General features: G+C 47.6%; 1 protein-coding gene across 3 annotated transcripts in view; it reads right to left on the bottom strand.

Annotated features, from left to right (window-relative positions):
* tup (LIM1_Isl and LIM2_Isl domain-containing protein tup) overlaps positions 1-23,556 on the bottom strand; it is a 166,155-nt gene that overhangs the window by 108,676 nt on the left and 33,923 nt on the right. The window contains exon 1 of one of the 3 annotated variants that reach the window (XM_070531785.1): positions 16,504-16,525. The exons of the other annotated variants lie outside the window; for them this stretch is intronic. Coding sequence (XP_070387886.1) covers positions 16,504-16,510 — 7 coding nt within the window. The 5' untranslated portion in view covers positions 16,511-16,525. Of the gene's footprint in view, positions 1-16,503; positions 16,526-23,556 lie in introns of those variants that run through there. 3 annotated transcript variants of the gene reach the window in all.

Here is a 23,556-nt window from a genome sequence, read left to right as displayed (position 1 = left end):
CTATCTTCCGAGAGCGGCAGCCGTCGCCGAAGCGCCGAGCACCGACCGCGTCGCTGCTCTTTTGCATATGTAACTCGCGCAAGGACCACGCGTGCATGTTTTGCGCACCGAAGTAAACGACGGCAACGCCAACGCAAGGGGAAGTCTCTGAGGCGCTAGAAACTAGCGCGTTGTATTTGAATCCTTGGCGGAACAACCACCCGCATTCTGTGCACCCGTGACGTCGCCAACCGCTTTAAAACGAATACATCCGCGTAGTTTAGTTTTGTGCCCTGCGAAGTCGGGTAATTCGGTAAAGCGTCTCTTTCTTTTTTTTTTTTCCCGCATGCTGGGCAGCTGATTTGCGAAACGTGAAGGAAAAAGTGCCTCCTGCAGCTCTGTGACACAAACTTTCGTTTTCTATAGCTTAGGCCTCTATTGCGTGCTGCGGTGCGAAAGCTCAACCGAAAATAAACAGCGAAATGAAGTGAAAGCTCTGAGAAAGTACCACACATATATATATATATATATATATGCGCGCGTGTGTGTGCGTGCGTGCCTACGTGTGTGTGTGTGTGTGTTAGTGTGTGTGTGCGCGTGCGTGTGTGTGTGCGTGCGTGCGTGCGTGTGTGTGTGTGTGTGTGTGTGTGCGTGTGTGTGTGCGTGTGTGTGTGTGCGTGTGTGTACCCGCATTTGTCTGAGTCTGAGCGAAGCAAGTGACCCATGCCAAATGAACTGCTGTTTCAAACGGAGTTATTGACGACCTGGGGGAAAATGTCCTCTGTCGAACTAGTACTCTGCAAAGAAAATAGTTAGCTCCCTCATGAATCTCGCTAATAATCATATAACAAGAACTTAACGAGGAACTGCCAAGGCTTTCCTCATCAGGAAGGCCTTCCTCATCACATGCTGAACATGTAATGCTTGATCGACGAAGGTCGACGGCTTTTGCCAACGATTTCCATCTACACGCAGCAAACGCTGCCTCACGTCGGAACGCCATATTGTCCTTCAAGTTCCTTGACAGCATCCAGGTCATGCCTCCAAACTTACGCAGAGTGCGTCCATCGCGGACAGCTCCGGCTCCATTAAGCAGCAGCGCGACACGTACCCCGCCGCTGCTAGACATTAAAGGTTTAGTGAAGAGGGCTTGGCGCAGGTTCGAAAACCGGCCCCTGAGCTGAAGCCAATACTGGGGCCGCGACACTTCGTTGCGCGTGCGGCGATGGGAAGCTGTTCGATCGGTGCCGTCACGGGTGGTGGAGGAAGGGAAGGGTGGGACACGCCCATCGGTCCGGCCCCGTCCAGACTTTGACGAGGGGGCACCCAGGTTTCCCCCCTTGACCAGCATGACTACCCCTCCCCTACCCCCCTCCTCTAGCCCCTTCCCGGACTCCACCGTGGGGCGCACACGCGCGTCCTGCCCGCTGCCGATGCCGTGCCGCCGTCTGAGACGAGCTTTGTAAGCGGCTGCGCGATAACATCGCGTCCCACTCGATGCCCGCCCGCCGATGTACCTCCGTCGCTGCCGCCACCACCACCACCACCACCACCCCAGTCGCTGCCGCTGCTTCGCTCGCACACATTTTTATCACCGGCGAGGCGACGAGACGTGTGACGCCTCTGACGGCGGCCAGCAGCACGAAAGGCAAAGGGGGTGCGTGAGGTTGCTGCAGTTCTGTCGAGACGGAAAGGGGCAGCGTATAACAAGCTAGCCCACTCAATGCAACAGCGCGATCGCCCGCTTTCTCACCGAGCGAACGCTGCAGGCAGCGTGTAGCCCGTGAGCATTCGTATCACCCGGCATGTGTTTTTTTTTTTTTTTGTGCTCCCGCGTGGTCATTTTATCTGGCGAAAGGATTAGGTTCACACACGTTCTGGCAGGAACGAAGCCCACGACCGTGCCGCAGTCGATGGCATTACAGGAGATACAAAATCAAGCGCGTGTTGTCCGAGGCTACTCGAGTCGTCGTGGACCGGACACCTCCCTGTCCATATAGAATGGGCCCGAAGGCAACCTGCGCAAACTTCACAGGCGGAATTTGTGGGTGGTGGGTAGAAGCGCGCTTGGACGTTTCGAGTTTCGATCGGGAACGCGGATTCTGGGAAGCACCACTATACTCATACTGGTTACATCCCACAGTCCTTCCCCTTGTCGTTACTACTGCCAAAGCAAAGAACGATCGTACCTAGATCATAACGATTGTTAGACAATCACGAGCTTGCATATCGGATTTAACAAATGACATGGAATTTCTAGGGAAGAAAATAACCGTGATTATAACCATTTTACTAGCTCAACACAGAGCCAGTTGTTGTTGTTGGTCTCTCTCTGTCTCTCTCACTACAGCGCGCGTGCATGCATGCATGCGTCCGTGTACGTATACGTGTGCGTGCATGTGTGCCTATACGTACATAATTTTCGTAAGTACAGTGCGGTACACTGTTAAAGGAAACGCGTGAGTGCGGTGCACGTGGTAATTTCTTCCCTCTTTAATGTACATAATTACTCGGCTTCGCAGCAGATATATATAACTTGTGGTTGGTGGCGCAAGCCGTTTTCTACACAGCTGTGCATGCTACAGCGCCAGAAAATTGAAAGCCGCAGAATAGAGCGCTCCCTTTAACAGTGAACCGCACTGTATACGTTTACATCTCACGCAAAGCTTCACCACAAGGAAAGAACAGAAAGGACGAGACAGTCAGCGCGTACGATACAAGTTTTGCGTCATGATCTTGGTCACTGAGCACGCAACAAGATTACTAATCACTTGGTCCTCCTGCTGCCACCACTGCGCGGGACGCCTCTTGGGAGGCAACCGTACCCAGATAAAGCTTTGGATTTCTTAATTTTATTTTACGCGCATTCTGACGCCGAAAATTGCATAATGATTCGACTAAACAGGCTTCATGCTGCCGGACGTATACACGACCGACCTTGACGGAACACAGCAAAAATACGCGCTTTGTGAATAAATAACCACGAAGAACGCGAAGGCGCTCGACAGCCAAGTTCACCATGTCTAAAGATGGCGGCACTGCGAGCGCTTCCGTGCGATAAATCAGTGCAGCCTTGGTGGCTCCGCTTGAAGACACGGAATTTCGGGTCTTTCTTGCTCTTCGCTCTCTCTCTCTCTCTCTTTCTCTGTTGCGTATGTGCGTCCAGTGTAAGGCATGTGAGGAAATATTTGTTTGCCGTCGGATAGCTTCGTGCATCCACGATATCTTACATTGTGATTCCGTGAAGGCGATCCAAGTACCTGTCAGGGGCCTCGGTAAAGGCATCCAAGTGTGAAAACAGAAGACGCCCTAGAGCGCCAGAAAGATTGCGTCCCCTGGTCATTAGAAATTCAGAAGTGTCACGGTTACAAATGATTGCTTATATAACACTTCTGGGGCCTCTGCGGAAAAATAAAAAGAAGTGATGTCGCCGTCGAGCGCCGTCTAACCGAAGCAGTTTCATCTTTATCTAACAAGGACTCGCAAGATCCATTCGTTTTGTCTGTTTTCGTTTCCAACGCGGCGCCATCACTGCTTTATTTTTGACTTATTATATATGCAATATCAGAAATATACGTGATTCGTGGTATGTGCCACAACTCCTTCAGCGAAGGGAGATCTAAAAAAATATATAACAGTACAGTGAAATCCACCAGGCCTGGTACGAGTACAGATAAATTTTGGCATATACACGGGAGTTCTGTGCGGTTAACTATTCAGATGTGCTAGGATATATCTTTATTGTGGTTCTTAAAGACACACATATTTATGTAGTCATCTCCCGTTAGCAGCATTGTTGCATATATTGTTTGAAACTGTAGAGCTTATTGTAGAGCTTAATGTAGAGCTTATTTAAATGTAATTGACATCGGAGACAGCTTAGGAGTGAACAAGCTAACTCTGTTACGCACATCTGTGGCATAGGTGCTGCGTTTTTTGCATAGCAAGAAGCCGCCGGTCCGATTCCCTTGTTTGACGGCCTCACTTTGCTTGGACTGAATAGCTTTAAACACCCGTGTTCCGAGATTTTGGTACATCTGGAACTCATGGCAATGTGCATATATTTGATATATTTAGCAGTCGATCAATTTATTCACGCATTTTTAAAATTATGTATATATTTTCGTATCTTGCCATGCCTCTCTCTCTCTCTTTCTCTCTCTATGCTTCCGTGCTCAAACAGCGTCTGGAATGACGGAGTACGTGGCCATGTCATTTAAAGAGTCAACGCCGTTTTTATAGTAAATATTTATCACAATATAAATACCTGTTAGTAACCACTAGATGACGCTGTGTAAATAATTCTGCGACGCCAAGAAATTCCCGAGTAGAAAACAAACTGTTGTAGAACCTTGATCGCTGGACAGAATGGGCACGTGTTGTCTCGAACCCGCTGAACCTCCGCTCACACGTAACACATAATACCTGCAGCATTCGTGCTTACCGTTCACTCCAACAGCTTCTAAGCGGCTGCCTTTCCCATCCTATAGTTGCCGTAGTAACGGGCGTATAGCGAATGAACCCAGACCAGCTAGCACCAGTAAAGGTTCGCCGCCCGGGTTTAACGTCAAAAAACATCGCTACGAGAACGATGGTACCAAAAGAGCTAAGGCCGCACTCCAACATCTCACGTGTGTAAGGATGTGCGGAACAGACCTACGCGCGCGAAAGGGAGAACTGGAAGTTCTCGATGCAAAAAAATAAAATTTTTGCAACATGCTACCGCGCCACCGATCATAACGCGCAGTTATGTTACCACCCAAATATTTAAAAAAAAACGTAACTTGCTGCCGATTCTACCGCGTACATCAAGTAACAGAACCTGAGTCGACGCGTACCGTTTTGAAACGATATTACGGAACATACAAAAGCACACAGACATGAACACCGCAGAATCTTAGCAGCTAGTGGCTATATATATGAGTCCGACGACACCTCCGTTTCGCTGCCTACCGACCGCAGAAAGTTTTCTTTAGTTCTATTTAATGTACGTTAAATTTCACACTTCTAGATGCTTGCGCAACCATCGTCTGTGGGAGGGCATTTCACGCACTATATTGACCCGCCTTGCGATGTCTCTGAGCGTCGATTTCTTAAGACGACCCGCTCGGTGGCAGTGCGGCTAACTGGCTCGCATGAAGCTTTCTTTCCTTCTTTTTTTTTCTAGTACGAATTGGTTTCATGTTTTTAGTTTCAGTAGAATTGGCTACGATTGTAACGCGCATGCCAATTTTAACGCACCACGTATTAAAAGAAAGTTCGCGTTAGACTCGTGCAAATACGTTAAGAAGAAGCAAGTTGAGGGGGAGAGGCTCGGGAAGCTTCTGCGCACCCAGTTCGAAAACACGGCAGCAAACAGTGCGCATCTGGCGTCTCCACATAACTGAGGACACACATGCCATCGTGCCCCGACCGAGTTTGGCTGTATAGTATATGCACATTGTGAGGCAGTACAGGCGGAAATAATAAGCCGGCACAGTATAGTGTCCGCCGTGCCCAGCTCGCGTTCACCACTTCCTCAACGGTCTTCGCACAGCGCGGCTCCCGTTTCATTGTGGAAGGGCGCGCGATGTTTTTCTTGCGGCGTGCCTTTGGAGTCTCTCTCAACAAGTAGGAACGACGCGCTCCTTGGGCGCTGCGCCGGGCGGCTTCTTTGCGTGCGCTCCCGTGCGCACCCGCACGAGCACCCGCGCAAGCGCCAACACAAGCAACGCAGGTAGCACGGCTGCGTGCACCCCGCGAAGCTGGCGAGACTAGACGGATGGGAGAGAACGATTCGGGCGCCGAGTGGGCGCGGACGATTGGAGGCGCTTAATTCCGCCCCGTTGCGCACCCGCCGCAGTCACCGCTCTTACACGTCCGCTGATCTTGGGCGTCCCTCTTTTTTTCTTCTTCACCCTTTTGCTTATCGGCCTTGTCCGTCAGTTCCTCTTCGTTGTTCGCTTTCTGTACATTCACTGCTGCCTATTTCCCGGATGCACGACTTTAGAGGTGGACGTGCGATCTACGAAGGTGCGCCGTCTTTTACGGATTTAAGGCTGCCACCTCGGCCATACGTATACGTGCGTAAGCACTAACGCACACGCACACGTACGTACGTACGTACGTACTAATAACATACATACATACATACATACATACATACATACATACATACATACATACATACATACATACATACATACATACATACATACATACATACATACATACATACATACATACATACATACATACATACATACATACATACATACATACATACATACGTACGTACGTACATACATCAGCAGCAGCAGCAGCCTATTTTATGTCCACTGCAGGACAATGACCTCTCTCTGCGATCTCCAATCGCCCTTGTCCTGCGCCAACCGATTCCAGCTAGCGCCTGCGAATTTATTGATTTCATCACCCCACCTATAGTCTCCTGCCGTCCTCGACTGCATTCACCTTCTCTTGGCACCCATTCTGTAACCCTATGGTCTACCGGTTATCTAACCTACGCATTACATGACCTGCTCAGCTCCATTTCTTTCTCTTGATGTCAATTAGAATATCCGCTGTCCCCGTTTGCTCTCAGATCTACACTGCTCTCTTCCTGTACCTTAACGTTACCTCTAACATTTTTCGTTCCATCGCTCTTTGCGCAGTCCTTAACTTGTTTTCGCGCTTCTTTGTCTGTCTCGCAGTTTCTGTTCCATATGTCAGCCCCGGTAGGATGCACTGATTGCACACTTTTCTTTTTAATGGTAATGGTAAGCTTCCAGTCAGGATCTGACACTGTCTGACGAATGCGCTCCAACCCATTTTTATTCTTCTATAAATTTCGTTCTCATGATCAGGGTCCCCTTTGAGTAATTGACCTAGGTAAACGTACTCCTTCGCGGACTGTATAGAGGCTGACTGGCGATCCTGTTCAACTCTTGTTCCCTTGCCCGGCTGTTGATCATTATCTTTGTCTTCTGCATATTGATCTTCAACCACACTCTTTATACTCGTTCTGTTAAAGTCCTCAATCATTTGGTGTAACTCGTCAACAGTGTTGCTGAACAGGACAATGTCATTTGCAAATCGAAGGTTGCTGAGATATTCGCCGTTGATCCTTACTCCTAAGCCTTCCCAGTTAAATAGCTTGAATACTCCTTCCAAGCACGCAGTGAATAGCATCGGAGAGATTGCGTCTCCTAGTTTGACCCCTTTTTTATAGGTATCTTCCTACTTTTCTTGTGGAGAATTAAGGTAGCTGCGGAATCTCTGTAGATACTTTCCAAGATAATTACGTAAGCGTCCTGTACTCCTTGATTACGTAATGCATCTATACATACATACATACATACATACATACATACATACATACATACATACATACATACATACATACATACATACATACATACATACATACATACATACATACATACATACATACATACATACATACATACATACATACATACATACATACATACATACATACATACATACATACATACATACATACATACATACATACATACATACATACATACATACATACATACATACATACATACATACATACATACATACATGAGTCACGACAGAAAAAGTAGGCCAGGAGGGGGGTTGATAATGCAATCGACAATTAGCCGCCTCGCTGCGGTTTCTGAGCACTATGCGAACTACGGCGCGTGTATATATGCCAGACAGTATTAGGAAATGTATTGAGCAACACAAAGGCGTACCGGGAGTCTTTCATGTCGCTCTACAATTTTCTCATTGACACTTTTCATCTAACTGTTCTGTCCAGCTACGTGGCATTCGGATATACTTAAACTCTGGCCAAAGTTAGCTGAGACATGTATGTATACTGAAAAAGTCGTATGGACTTCTTTCTGTAAGCAGAAATTTTGAAATTACTCATTGTTCCTTACAGCTATAACATAAGCGAAACGTCGCCATGAAGCTTCAGTAGACGAGTTGACGGATGCAAAATAATAAATTATATATATATATATATATATATATATATATATATATATATATATATATATATATATATATATATATATATATATATATATATATATATATATATATATATATATATATATATATGTGTGTGTGTGTGTGTGTGTGTGTATATATATACTCACACGAACCTCCCCACGAGTTTCAAAGCGGTGTTGAGTTGGCACGAATAAAAAAGCCCAAATTAGGCTTGCGCCACCGATCTGTCCTCCATCGTATGACACGCTCGCACAGCCTTCGGCGTGTGCACTGTGAAGACAATTTGCATGGCCTGCCTGTCCCGACGAAGCGGTCCGCGCTGCGATCGATGTGGCCGATCGGCTCACGCTCCGCTGCGCGGATGGCAATAAAGATATGCGTGCTGCGTGCTGCTGCGGGGCTGTTGGTCGCGGATTAGGGCACCTAGACGTTTTACGGCGGTGTCAACGTGAACTGCTTCATAAATAACGCTCGCGCGCACGCGCGCAGGCGGTGCCGAGTCGAGTTGTTCGACTTGGCGCCGTTCTCCTACACTGTGTGGTCCCGCCGAGCGAAGCGCCACGCCGCGTGTACTTATACCATACGTGCTGTTGGAGGGGAAGTGCGTGGCTTTTCACTTTTCCGACGGGTACAGCGAGCAAGAGAAAGCAAGAGACAAAAGGACGACAAAAAATAAAAGGCGCCTTGCGCTGTCTCACCGTCATTCCGTCATCGCAGCTTTGCCTCTTTGCTTCACGCTATGCACATGGGCCACATATTCCATTACCCATAAAATCGATCTGCCACCCTTCTAAGGATTTTTACGCTTCCTATTGGGGAGTGAAAAACCCTACACGTCGAAGCTGGACGCAGTGAAAGCCACGTTACAGTGTCTCCGCGTTTAATAAATATTCTATTATAGTGAGCGTAATCTACAACAAAATATAGAATTCCGATGCATAAACTTGCCTATTTTAAAGAAATGGACAGCGATAATTGAGCTCCCTTTATACAGTAACGTTGAGCATCCTCAAATAATTAAGTGCAGGTAACGTTGTGTGAAATTGCAGCGCCCCTCACGGACACGCAGTGAACCCGTAGCTTATGTCGACCGGTTTGCTGCATTAACCGACGTTTATTGCTTGCTCTGCACAGGCGTCGTAAGTCGCGCTCATTCATTAAAGCTAGGACACAAACCTTAAGTGTACACCCCAACGACCAGGTACGTACCCAGGATTTATTTTTTTCACGTGGGGGCGGGGGGGGGGGGGGGGGGGACAACTCGAAGTAACTTCTCTATACAAATGAGGGAGGGGGGTACCTTTACTAGTACAAATGTGAATAACGCCCACCATTCGCTATAATGACGCGTAAACCCGCAACAGAGAAATGAAAAATTTGGAGGACGCTTAAGCTTCGCCTTTAAGAGTGGAACGCGATAGAATTCAAAGACAGCTGACTGATTTCCATGCTTCCCGGCAACTGCGGCTTATCTAACGATAACGTTTACCGGAAAACGCTGGCGGCGAACGCAATGCACGAAGGCAAACTTTCTGGTAGAAACGCGCCCTCTTGCGTGGGCCGATCTCCTGTTAATGTTTCGCACTTTTAATATTTCAGTCTAAGAAGAGCTAACATAAAATATATGCGCTCTCGGTGTTTTTCTTTCATTACATTTGTTTGTGGGCTGCCATTCTCAAAATCACCGAGGAATAACTTTGTGAAGAATGAAAGACAAGGTATGAGCAAATTTGGTGGTATACATGAGTGCTTGGGTATGCGTGATTCCTTCTTCATCCTTCTTCATGCGTTCACATCCTTCTTGACGAAGCGACGTCCGGCGCTGGAAGCCGACGCCGATGTCGGATTTTCTGCGACGCGGGGCCCTTAACGCTGTCGCGTTAAGGTGTATCTCACAGGTACGCCTGTGAGATACACCTCTCTTTTGCTTCGCAAACAAGGAACCACATCAAATGGGCTCGCGCAGGAAGAACACTGCCAAGAACAAGTAAACAAGCGACAGTGTACAATAAAGATTGGTAGTAGCGTTTTTTAATCATATCTGGAACAATCAAAGAGAAACATATATTTCCGGAACAATCACAGTTCCTTTCGGTCCCTCGTTTACTGCTCTACCAAGTGCCAAAACCGACTCGTATTGTTATTTCGGAAGTTGCGTAACGATGCGTGGGCGCATCGTATGCGTGGGCGGGCGTATGTATAGCACAGGACGCTGCGGTTCTAGACGTACTGCGCCCACCGCGGAGTGCTAAAAAAACACCCACATAAACACAGCAGAGAAGTGGCTACGTCTGTAGGCTCGACTGATAACTGTAGAAGCGTCATTCAAGACACAGGGAATTATTCTCCACTTCCGGCGGCGTTTTTTCTATTTCCTGTTTAAATAAAAAGATGTTGGTCCATAAGTATTTTCACAAACAACTGTTAAATTTGCTCACTTTCGCTTTCATTTCTGTTTGGTTGTTGTCTATGCTCTCTCCCTTATTAGATCCCTTAATTTCTCAACTGCTTGCGGCTCTTGTTTCCATTGCCAATTTTGCACCAAAAGTGCTGTACAATTAGGCAAGAACCAGACGAGGTAACGGGTGACAGTCATATTGCTTATGGGTTTAACGGTTATTGCAGGGTTTGATGATGGACTCTGTTTCGCATTATTTTATTTTCTCCCTTACCTAACCCATATTGCTGGTATCTGGTTCCGAGGATCTGCCAACGTCGCGGCGAGCCGTCACTCGAGGAAATAATGAAGCAAATAGAAAAGTTAAACGCAACTCGCGTTTTCTCCGGTCGCAGCTCTTTCCACGAGCATACAGACCAGCTCACTATGAACCGAATCAATTTCCTGGTCCTTGGATCAGTCTAAACAAAGAAGGTTGAACTAACGAAACAACAGCGATGCGCGTGTCCATTGAATAGATAGTGACAACGCATCTCGATTTAATTGCACGGGCACCGAAGCGATGACAAAAATGGCCTTCACACACCCGGAGATGCACCGCCATCCAAAAGGAGTTAATAGGGCAGCAAAATGTTGACGCCGAATAACTGTCAACTCTCAAGATTGATTTGGCGGCGCTTTAGGAATGCGTGTGAGGAGTGGTAGCATGGGCGGGGAGAGGGGGGAGGGGGGGCTATGCCACTTAATTTCGGCGAATGAGTCCGGGTCCCCCCGGGCCCACCCTTTGGGTACGTTCCTGCCAACGGCACTCCGCTAGTTAAATACTACACTGTAAACGGAAATAACTCCGAGGTGGGAGTATAACGCTTGTCCTCTAGCGACCCCCCGGTTCGGAGTTTATTATGCTCCGTATGATCGGAGTAGAATTTTTACTCCGTGCGAGCGGAATTTTTGCGTGGAATTATGGGAGTTATTTTTTCTATCTTTTCTTTCTTTTTTGCTTTGCAATGGACGGAGTTTTTTCGAGGTGCGACGGGAGTATAAAAAGAGGCATCGCGTGAACATCTTTACATACAGAGGCTGCTGGTCAAATTTCGAAATATGCACACGAGACCGCATCAAATTCGACGAAAGAAGTCAATGAAAGCACGTATATCATGACATACATAAACATTTCAGAAACGCCCAATACAGAAATTTCAAAGACATCCCACGTACACGCGATATCCAAATAGCAACGGTGCCAGTATACATACCCACGATATTGTGTGCCTCTAAACCGCCTAGGGAGCAGCTGTGCTGTTTTTCAGAATTACGACTCACATGCTCGTTCATACGAGATGTGCCTCTCTGATATTAACAGAATACCTTAATCAACACAAAACTGTTAATTCAGAATAGTGAGAGAAAAAAGTTAATGGCGCAGATTTTCACAATTACCATGCCATTCTGAGTGCTGGAGCGACTTCGCACACTGCCGGCGTTCGCGGCCAAAAAGTAGTGCGTCAGTTACAGTAAGCAAGAAAAATGTAAGTGCGTCTGCTTCATAGCAAAATTCAATTTTTGCGATATAATGGTAGCGTAGCAACAAATTATTACGTGTGAGCATGACCCGCAGCAGCCGACGCAACACCGAAAAATGCGCAGTCATACATATTATACACCGCACTACTTGCTCCGCGTCCAAGCAATATCTCTCGGTTGTGAAAAGGAGCTACATAGCTGATCTATCGAGTTAATGCCGAAACTAGGAGCCAACAGGCATGCGTCTAAATCAGTGTCTCGGATAGAGCGTAATGTTAATGCAATGTCGGAAGCAATGACGTGACCAAAGCCTATATGCGCGATAACAATTCGATGCACATCGCTCAATAAGAAGCTTTATTTACGGTACGCATACTTATGTCCTACCGTTTTTCTTCGGGTGAAAATATCCGTTCGCAGATACATAAAAACAGTTGCTTGCTCTCCGATCTTTCTCACTGGCAACACAGCACCGCAACGAACTTGGGGTACGCCATACATGTGCGACTGGCACGGACGTCTTCGCTCGAACAGTGGCTGCTGTTGCCATTGCTACGCGGTCCTTTCAAACATTACACCGGACGTTGTCAGCACGTACCCAGAAGAACTTAAAAGTTTTAATTTCACTTATTGAACAACACAAGCCAGGGTCACGGAGCACGAAAACACAGTCAGAACCTGAGCCGACATCACGAGCCAGTGAGCAGCTTCGAGGTATACCTAGGCCTTTTTCCGCACTTCAAAACGTTGCTCTTGCATTCATCGATGTAAGCAAAGTGATCAGAGCTAACGTACTTGAAGCTGAGAAACAGCGAGCTTCAGGCATGCCTATAACACTTTCTGGAAGGAAATACGGGAAGCAAATTGACGAAACGCTTTCACGGAACGGCACTTCACCAATGTAAACAAACCGTCAGCCATGAGCACTGCCGACTCCGCCGAATGGGCCCGATCGCTGGCGAGGCGCACAGCCTCATGGGAAGCGCCACGTGACCAACCTCTTTCGGCGGAGGGGAGTTTATAAAACTCCCTGTCGGAGTTTCACGGGAGAACAAGATTTTTAAGCGGAGGAAAATCGCGTCATGTCTCCATAATACTCCCGCACCTAGCCAGCGGAGTGAAACGAGGGAATGGCGCTGTTTTGCTCCCATACATCAGAGTAAATATTTGAGGAGGGGAGGTTTTAGGGTACATCACCTGTTAAAAACTCCCAGGTGGGTTTATTTTCATTTACAGTGTAGCGACCCGTAATGTGTACGTCAAGTTCATTGCTCCTCAAAAGTGTTATGGTTACCCAGCACTATATAGTATTAGCCCCGAGAACGAACTACAGGGGCGCTGCGAGCGTCGCTCGCGTGACGTCAGGGCAAGGACTCGCGCCTGTCGTCTGCTACAGTTCGGGCGTCGACCGGGCGCTTTCCGCGGTGTTTTCGTTTGTTCGCCCTCGTTCTCTCTGCTTGTATACTTATGGTGGTCGCCTCAAATATATTTTTACGACGTCTTCCTTTGCGAACATTTATTGAAAGAGCTAATTTCTTAGACAACAATGCGGCTCTCAAAGGCAACGCTACAGTGGCAGCCCAAGGAGCGCAGACCAGCCCATTGCGAGTTTTTCATGCGCGGATGGACAGTCGCTAGAACATAGCATACAGGAATCCAGATATGATACCATATCTGCCGCGGTGCAACAAGTATGTCACAAATGCTGGCTATATATGACTTCGACAACAGTTACGTTGATTTTAATCCGCTAAAACAGGTTTGCTCACGACGAGTAGTTCATGGTATAATATCGAACTTTTGCATTTCTTCACAGAAACGCTCGACATTAACACGGGGACTCAACTAATACTGAAGTTTAGATTCTACAAGCACCACTTGCTTCTTTGACTGCTTGTCAACATTAAGCAGTTCTTCACGTGTTTATTTTAAGCGGCGGAAATTTGAAGTAAAGTTAATGAAGGCTTAAAGCTATTTACAGAATACAAATAGGAATGTACCAATATATCTTCCCTTTTCCGTGCCACACGTTCAACTCACTTGAGAAATTTACTGGTGCTTGTTGCTTGAGGAATATACATGGCGAATCTGTTTTACGAACTGACACAGTCTGCTCGGCCCAACTTTTTTAGTGAAGTATGCCTGTTCGACCGCATGGCTGCAGCCAGAAAGAAGTCGAAGCGTCAATCACTAGTAGTATGGGACCTATTGAAGATATAGAAATACAACCCCCTCGCCCCCCCCCCCCCCCCCCGGTGGAAGGTCAGCAATCAAGTGAAAGTATATGCAAGGCTTGTGGTGCTTTCTTTATGAATGTTTGCGATTGGATTGGAGCAAACTTTATTTAGCCTGCAGTTGGGCAAGGTTCTCTTTTATGTACCGACAAAGCGAATAGCTATCCGTTTGTATAATTAAAGAACGCTGGATCGAGACATGGTGAGACAGAAGGTGCTTGAATTTTCCTTTTCTAGGCAATCTAGTGTCTAGTAGCTCGGGAATACTTTAGCCATTCCAGTTGGCGCTGTAAAAATGCTTTATGGTTTCAATTCGAAGTTGTAGTGAACTGATGGGTTTCGCGAACATAGCGTGCCTCGCCATACGGACAGTCGATTGCTACCGTTACGTGATCAGGGGTGTGTCATATTGTCGATAAAGGCTACTGAGGGCCACTATGAAACTTTTCATCACTTTCAGTTGATTGGCTCTCGACCTTAACAACGAAACTTTTCTCTCAGGTGATTTCTACTATGGTGTTTGTGAATTAACTATGTAAATACTCTACATGACGTGCCGTCGTGTTAGCAGCCATGAGCAATTAGTTTTTTGGAGGCCTGTTTCAGAGGGGGATGAAAGTAGCAGCACACTTTTTCATAAGAAATGAATGGCCATATTTGAATAGAACAACACACCAGAGTAATAAGAATCATGATGAAAGCTTCGCAGGGCGGTGTCTTTCTAACATCGGATAACATGCTGACGCCAATTACCAAGATTTTTCTTCCATGTAAAATGCAATGTCTCTCATAGCTAAATACTAAGGGAATATTAAGTGTTTAGCGAGGCATCATACACAACTTCGCCTGTTGAATTTGCACACATTCTTCTTACGCAAAATTCACCGATAGACACGGCGCGTATATGCATTGCAAAACCAGTAGACCCCTTCAACGCTACATAGCTTGCGATATCCAAACCGCAAAGTTTCTCGACTTACGCGCTCTTGTAGAAGAAACTGTGATTAAGACATGGCAGCTGAAAGAAGCCGACGTATCCTTCGATATGTACGGCTCGAGCCACTCATACCCCAAGCATACACGAAGGGAACGAGTGCGCGCGGCAGCCGAGCGAGCCGGAGCGAGCGGCGTCCTGGCCGTGACGTCACTCACGAGAGGGCGCCACTCCTAATTCTCGCCGCTAATAGACCCGTCTCGCGGAGAAGTTTGATCTACATAGAAATTAGAGGGCGCTTTCGGCAGCGCGCCGCACATTGCCTCTGCGAAAGCGCTTGAATACGAAACCGGTATACAGTTCATGCCTTGCTACTGTGCGATCAGATGACCTAAATGCAACTGGGTGGTCGATAACGCACTGTGCTTCATTCATGCTGCAAACTGTGCATTAACAAAGAGAAGACGTATGCTGTAGTTGGCTGCAAAAAAAGTAGCTGGCATATTAAGGAATGGGATGTATCTAGCACACATCAACATTTGTTTCAACTCATTTATTGCAGACCATGTCCTACTGTTTATTTAATTTCGGCTCAGATCAAACAAATGCATATGAAACTGCTACTATTCAATGTGCGAACGCGAGTTCAAAGTTCATCTGTGTGAAAGAAGGCCAGGCAGTCACGATATACGATGCAGGTACACAGCCGAAAGTTGGCTTTTCCTTAAATTACCGTGACGAATGCAACGCAGTGAAACACTCAGGCTGGCGGGAAGTATTCATGTGCTTTCGGCTATCCTCATGAACGTCAACACTTACCCAGTTATTAAATTTGCTAAGAGAGAGAGAGAGAAAATAATGCAGAGAAAGGCAGGGAGGTTAACCAGAGGTAGTTCCGGTTGGCTACCCTGCGCAGGGGGAAGGGTTAAGAGGGTTAAAAAGAGAAACAGAGTAGAAGGGGGAGATAGAAAGGGAGACAAGCACGAACAAAGCGCGTACACTACAGAGCGGTAAAGGACGGCATTCTTAGAGTCTGTCGTGAAGCCTCGTAGACCGCAAGAACCTTACCAGCGCGAGTAAGGCCTTCAACGCGGATGTTCTTTCGGAGCATTGGCCTAAAGCTTTTAGTTCTGAAAGTGGACGATTGTCCAACTGGTCCAGTACACTGCACATCATTTGTCTCTCAGCACTGTATCGCGGGCAGACACAGATAATGCGTGCGAGCGTCTCGTCGATGTTACATGTGTCGCACGTGGGGCTGTTGGCCATTCCTATGCGGAAAGCATAGGCGTTTGTAAAGGCAACACCTAGCCACAGACGGTAGAGCATGGTCTGTTCACGTCGTGGTAATCCAGGCGGGAGGTGCATCCGTATGTCCGGAGACAATGAACGCAACCGACACATGGTGAAAACATTTGAGTCCCACAGGGGCAAAGTACACTCACGGGACATCAATCGCAGCTCAGCCGCAGCGTCTGTACGCGAAAGCGGAATGACGACTCGTTGACCACTTTCATGTGCAGATCGGGCGGCTTCGTCGGCGTGGTCATTCCCGCTGATGTTACTATCTCCTGGAAGCCACTGCAGATTATGAAATTTGCTAAGAAGTACAACCTTCCAAATATGAGCCCGCTGATGTTACTATGTCCTGGAAGCCACTGAAGATTATGAAATTTGCTAAGAAGTACAACCTTCCAAATATGAGCCCGCTGATGTTACTATGTCCTGGAAGCCACTGAAGATTATGAAATTTGCTAAGAAGTACAACCTTCCAAATATGAGCCTACACTGAAAGCCTAAGCGCCCGTGCCTTTTCTTTTTCCTTTCTTCGACGTATGGAAGTCAAAGATAACCAATGCGTTGCAATATCTTCACTTAAAGTAACGAACATTGCGAAGCTAGCCCGTTTTTTTTATCTTACTCTAAATCAAAGTATACCAAATTTTGGAATATATTGCATGTCATGTCATGTCTTTTTTTTTTTTTGCCTTGGAATTCACTGTAAGATGTTATTCCTCGTTTATCTTACCCTAAATTGGGCTTCATCTGCAGATCAAACGAATCGCGCGCATGGCAACTGCGTGCACCTAACACCGGGGCAGTGCGATCGTATGCGGGAGCGGCTGTGGACGCCGTTGGTCATCGCTGACCGCGGAAAACGATGCCTATATTTGCATTAGTGCTTCGGCAAAAACCGCTGCGACTGATCAATTACTCCTAGAACGTCAGTAAAACATACTAGTTAATGAAAAATCAGAGTAACGGAAGAGAACGCAGACGCGCATACGCAGCCATACTGGTGGCACCATCTCGTGATGCTGACGTCGGCTACAATACACGCCACTATAGAAGCAAAAATCACTGTCGAATACTCTCTCTCTCTCTCTCTGTATATATATATATATATATATATATATATATATATATATATATATATATATATATATATATATATCTTATTGGCAGAATCAGAGTAACGGAAGAGAACGCAGTGGTTGTGGTTCACAAATTCGACATGGCGATATGCCACTTCTGCTGCTGCTATGGTGTTGGGCTGCTGAGCACGAGGTCGCGGGATCGAATCCCGGCCACGGCGGCCACATTTCGATGGGGGCGACATGCGAAAACAGCTGTGTACTTAGGTGCACGTTTAGGAACCCCAGGTGGTCGAAATTTCCTGAGGTCTCCACTACGGCGTGCCTCATAATCAGAAAGTGGTTTTGGCACGTAAAACACCATAGTTTTTTTTTTCTACTTCTGCTGCCGCCGTTAATGCGTCCGTTTTCCCGGTTATCCTGAAACGTTTACCCGCAGGCTCAAACTGCAAATCTTTGTTGTTACTCGATTCACTCTAGACTCCCAATCGGTTTCGGAAATTTGGACGCGTCGCGTGACTCTCCTTGCATGGTAGACTCCTTGTGGTTTTAGGTATAGCAGCAGTTCCTCGTCAGTGTACCACTTCGGTACTCCTCTAATAATGCACGTGTTTTGCAGGTACGAATTGGGCACTCGTGCTGAGATTGCAGTCCCTGAGATTGACTTGCAGCTGAGAAGGGAATTCACATGCTCTTCTGTCTGTACATCTAGAAGCAGGGCTCCTTGAGCAGTAAACCAGGCGAACCAGCTCCGTGGTTCTTACGTTCGCTCCAAATACAGACCGCCCAGAGAAGATCAACTTGGGCTTCACAAGACACGAGACCATTGACTACGTTGAGACACCACCTCGGTGCTTCAAGTGTCAGCGCTATGGACATGTGGCCAAGTACTGCCGTGGTGAGCAGCGGTGTAAGAGATGTGGAGGACCCCACGATTTCAAAACATGCGCGTACAGAGAGAACTTTCTATGTGCAAACTGTAGTGGTGGTCATCCAGCTAGCTATAGCAAGTGTCCTATGCGGGCAGCGGCAATAAAGCGTAAAAAAACGTTTATCTTGGGGCCAACAGGAAACGATGAGAAAAATACGACGAAGAAAAAGACAGAAAGTAAAAGAGAGTCAGACGAAATGAGATGGAGCTCAAAGAGTGAAACTGATTTTCCAAGCCTGAAGCCTTCTCCAGGAATCCAGGACACAGTGGTGCCATCGCGCAGCGGACCGGGTAAAACAGACAAATCAATGAACAGAGGCCCCGTAGACGAGAAGACTGCTGAACAACCGGAACAGCGAAGTTATGTGTCTGTACTGCAGCGACCCCAATCGCGTTGCGATGAAAACACACCACAGAAGGACTGTCAGCAGGTGCTACGTGCTCTCTTCAAGGCCTTGCGATCGCACATAGAGAAGATGCCGGCGAGCTCGATGAAGGAAATGCTCGAAGTAGTCCTGGCTCTCGAGTCAGTGATTCTCAGCTCTGCCTCTCTTTAAAGCACCTATCAATATGGATGCGGTCAGGACAGAATGTTCACCATCTCGTCCACAGGTGCCACTTATTATGCAATGGAACTGTGCGGGTCTTGCGTGCCATTTACCTGAACTGTCGCTTTTCTTGCGTAACATGCCTGTGCCGATATTGGCCCTGTCCGAAGCTGGTCTTCCAAGTTCCAGATCAATTGCTGGTTATGTCGCACATGGAAGCCAAAGTATTCCGACATTTCCGAACGGAAGCGCCATGCTATATGTGAGACGCGAAATACCGCACTACGTTCTACCAGTGCAAGACCTTTGCAGCAGTGCTTTGGAAGTCACTGCTGTACAAGTGCGGCTGGGAAACCGAAGCCTCAGCGTGGCCTCCGTGTATGCATGTGAGCTCTCGCCTGAAGGTCTCGATGGGAGAAATTGTCAGAGACCTATGCAGCCGCTGCCCAGCTCCTAGGATTATATGTGGCGACTTCAACGCGCACCATACTCTCTGGGGCGACAAGGCGATTGATGCACGTGGAAAGCAAATTGTTAGTGCTTTAAACACCGAGGGACTCTGCGTGGCAAATGACAAACAGCCAACGTTTTTTCGACCACCGGCCTCTTACAGTGTCATTGACTTGACGTTACACTCAACGGACATCCTCGCATCGTCAACGACTAGTAAAGATAGAATGGGCAGTGATCATTTTCCTGTCTTCGTTAACATTGCTGGATATAGAACCAACGGCCGCAGATCCTGTCCTGTGACGCATTGGGATACGTACAGGGACGGCCTAAGCGAATCATCTGGAGACCTGTTCGCGGACATGTTACGTAGCAAAAGATTAGCTACCGCTGAGCTGAAGCTACCCGACCACTTCCCCGCTCCGGATCTAAAGCTCAAAAATACATGCGCTGCCCGTAGAAGAGCGGAACGGAGGCTGATGAGGACGAAGGGCGACCCACCAATGAAGACTATATATAACAGGATTAACGCAGTAATTCGACGTTATACAAGGAAACTAAGAAGAGATCAATGGGCATCATTTTGTGCAAGCTTATCTGTCTTCACGCCAGTTCCACGGATATGGTGGGTCGTTAATAACCTTGCTGGCACCTTTCGACCAAACAAGCCATTTGAAGCCCTAGCATTGAAGTTAGGCAAGACACTCGCTTGTCTTGCGAATGCCTTCGCTGAAATTTACTCTTCCGGAAGGTCAGCCGGCACAACCAACCCACCCCCGCTGCTATCGTCGTCTCTAATGGATGCTCCTTTCACACTCAGAGAGCTGGAACTAGCTATGAGCAGCCTACGACGTCGCTGTGCGGTGGGACCTGACCTTATCAGTAATCAGATGCTGACTAACCTACCGGTTGAGAGACGGCGTGATTTGCTGGCATTTTTTAACCAAGTCTGGGCCAGTGGGGCTATTCCACATTTATGGAAGGTAGCATGGGTGGTACCGGTTCTGAAGCCTGGAAAGAATCCTGCAGCTCTGGACTCATACAGACCGGTATCACTGACCTCGTGTGCAGCGAAGCTAATGGAGAAGATGGCGTGCACAAGACTCACTTGGTATGTCGAGCAGGGTCGAAAACTACCATCGTGCATGACTGGCTTTCGGCAGCGTCTAAGCGCTCAAGACAATGTGCTGGACCTGCTAAGCCACATAGAACATTACAGTGCGGATGGCCTGTCGACACTTGCTGTTTTCATGGATGTTTCTAAGGCTTACGACTACGTGTCCCAAGGAGCCATCATCAGCCAGTTGCAAGTTATAGGCGTCACGGGTCATCTCTTGCACTTTATACATACGTTCCTCAATGATCGTCGCATCAGAGTTCGTCTTGGCGACACTTTGAGTGACGAAATACGTATATTTCGCGGTGTGCCACAGGGGAGTGTTTTATCTCCCTTATTATTTAACATTGCCATGAGTAGCCTCCCAAGAGTACTAAACCATCGAACACCAGTGAAGATATCCATATATGCCGATGATATCTGCATATGGGTCTCCGGCTACCAGCATCGCCGCCTTGCACGAATAGCCCAGGGAGCAGTAAAAGCCATTCAGGGCCACTTGGCAACGATTGGGTTATCACTATCAGCAGAAAAATCATCATTCGTACTGTTTCCTGGAGTGAAAAGAAAATCTACACGCTTGACGCTGAATTTGGATGGATACCAGATTCGACAAGTCACCAACGTCCGATTTCTGGGCGTTACCTTAGACCACAGGCTACTCTGGCGCCGCGGTGTTGACCACGTTGTGGCGTCATCGTCACCCAGGCTACACGTGCTCAAGCGAGTCGCTGGCATACGCTGGGGCAACCACCCGACGTCGATGCTACGACTACATACAGCGTTGGTACCAGTCGAATCCTGTATCAGCTACCTCTGATGTCACCCTCAGACAGCCAATACGAGCGCTTAGAAGCCATCCACAGAAAAGGTATCCGACTTTGCCTTGGAGTCCCTCAGCCAGCGTCAAACGAGAAAGTGCTCTACGAAGCTGAGACACGCCCTCTACGACTTCAGGCTTCCCAGGCTCTGATGATCCAGCTCCTACGATTGAGTGAGTCTACGCCCGGTAGAGCCCTCTTAAGACGTATAGGTAACAGGCCACGCTCACATTTTTATGCAGCATTGAACACGCTTCGCGTATTAGGATTGCGCTGCTCGAGACAGAGGGAAAGGATAGAACCACCCTGGACATTCGAGGACATCACATGCAACTTAGGTGTACCACGATTGCAATCAAAGAGCTGCATTCCATCTGCAGAAGCCAAGTCATTGGTCCTGGAGCACCTGAGCACGATTTACCCAAATCACCTACAAGTATACACAGATGGCTCTGTCAAGGCAGACGAAGACCGCTGTGCAGCTGCATTCTATATTCCCTCTTTAAGATATACGTGGTCTGGCCGTCTGGACTGTATAGCCTCGTCGACAGTTGTGGAAGGCGTAGCAATCGCTTCTGCTCTGCGCAAACTAAAGACTTTGCCTCCACAGAATGTGGTGGTCCTTACGGACTCAAAGGCCGCATTACAGCAAATATACCGTGGTTTGCCATCCCTCAAGTTCTCACGCAAATCACTAGCCATCGTGAGAGAACTCAACAACAAAGGCTTCACCGTAAAGTTTCAGTGGATTCCTTCCCACATTGGCATCTCAGGAAACGAAAAAGCTGATGCGCTTGCATACGCAGCACTCTATCATCCTCCCAAAATCAAGGCTCCAAAGAGTAATCAAGTGCGAAAATCTGACGTTCGAAATCACTTTGCGTCACTTTGGATTCCACCGCATATGCCCTGCGTAACCAAGAGATTGCACCGAGAGGAAGCCACACTTCTATATAGAATAAGGACAGGATCTGCTTATACACCGGCCTGGTTATTTAAAACGGGGCGAATCAATTCTCCGAACTGTACGGCATGCAACGAGACAGGAGACATTGAGCACTTTTTGTGGTCCTGCCAGCAATTCCAAGATGAAAGAGACACTCTCCTGAAACATCTGCGAAACAAGGACCTTCCGCATGCACGCCTGCAAGATCTTATATTTCCCGAGGGATCAGTTATAGCCCGCAAAGAAACTTCACGTCTCCTCATCGACTTTTTAAGGGAGACCGGTCTGATGGACATATGGTGAAACCTTGCAGCGGTATTGTACGAGACGCTCGGGCGGAGCAATTGCCGGCCTTGTTCGCCAGGCTAAACCCGCCTGTTGCTACAATTCACCACCACCACCACCACCACGATTCACTCTAGGAAGTAGTTTGATGACTGCAACTATATATAGCACAGTCGTTTGAGCCACCCCGCGCGACGACTCTCACATCGGATTGGTGGATACGGAATGGTGGATACGGCACTTTATTAATGCGGAAGTGCTGACGCAGGCTCGCCTTTATTTTCATTTAAGCGTTTCTGTCGCTAAGAAAATGGGCGGCGACGCCCCCCCCCCTTCCCCTCAGCCGGTAAAAGCGCGAACGGAAACGCACCATGTGGGTCGCACGTCATACGTGCCGCGACGCCGCGAACTCTCGCATTTAACGACGGTAAGACTTGGTATCGTCTCGACGTGACGTTCGCTCCTCCCCGTTTGCGCGATATCGTACCAACAGTAACGATTCGTCTACTGCCACGACGTGCGCGGCAAATGTACGTACCATTTCGCGGGCGAAAACCAAAAAAACAATCACGAAACTGAAAACCTTTCGGCAATTATCAATAGGCAAAGGATGCTGCGTAATCCGAGAAGCGGCATGGCATTGTAGTCAAGAGCTTCGTACAGTACTTCGATGAATTGTAAACATTTATCTTCCTTTATCGCCGTCTTCCCGCTTCGGTTAAAAGTGATAACGCTGGAAACGTGTTTGGTTTGTTTAGGTCGACTGGTAGCACGTTTCCCAGTGGAATACTAGCCTCTGTCACCTCGGAGACTGCTTAAGAGCAACGCCAGCGTGTGCCGTGCTATAAGTATATAAAGCTCGACTGGCAAACCCCGCACAGAACAGCAAGGAAGTCGATCTCGTAAAGATAAAGGTTTTTGAAAGCTAGGCGACGACGTAAAAGAGAAACAACATTGGAGACGCCACTTTAGAGTTCACGAGTTAACTCCCTGTGATGTCACAGAGAGAGAGAAAGCAAGGGTAG

This window comes from Dermacentor albipictus, chromosome 1, assembly GCF_038994185.2.
Source record: "Dermacentor albipictus isolate Rhodes 1998 colony chromosome 1, USDA_Dalb.pri_finalv2, whole genome shotgun sequence".
NCBI classification, from domain to species: Eukaryota; Metazoa; Arthropoda; class Arachnida; order Ixodida; family Ixodidae; genus Dermacentor; species Dermacentor albipictus.
The sequence above is the reverse complement of the archived record's forward strand: the minus strand, read 5'-3'. Positions and strand labels throughout refer to the sequence as shown.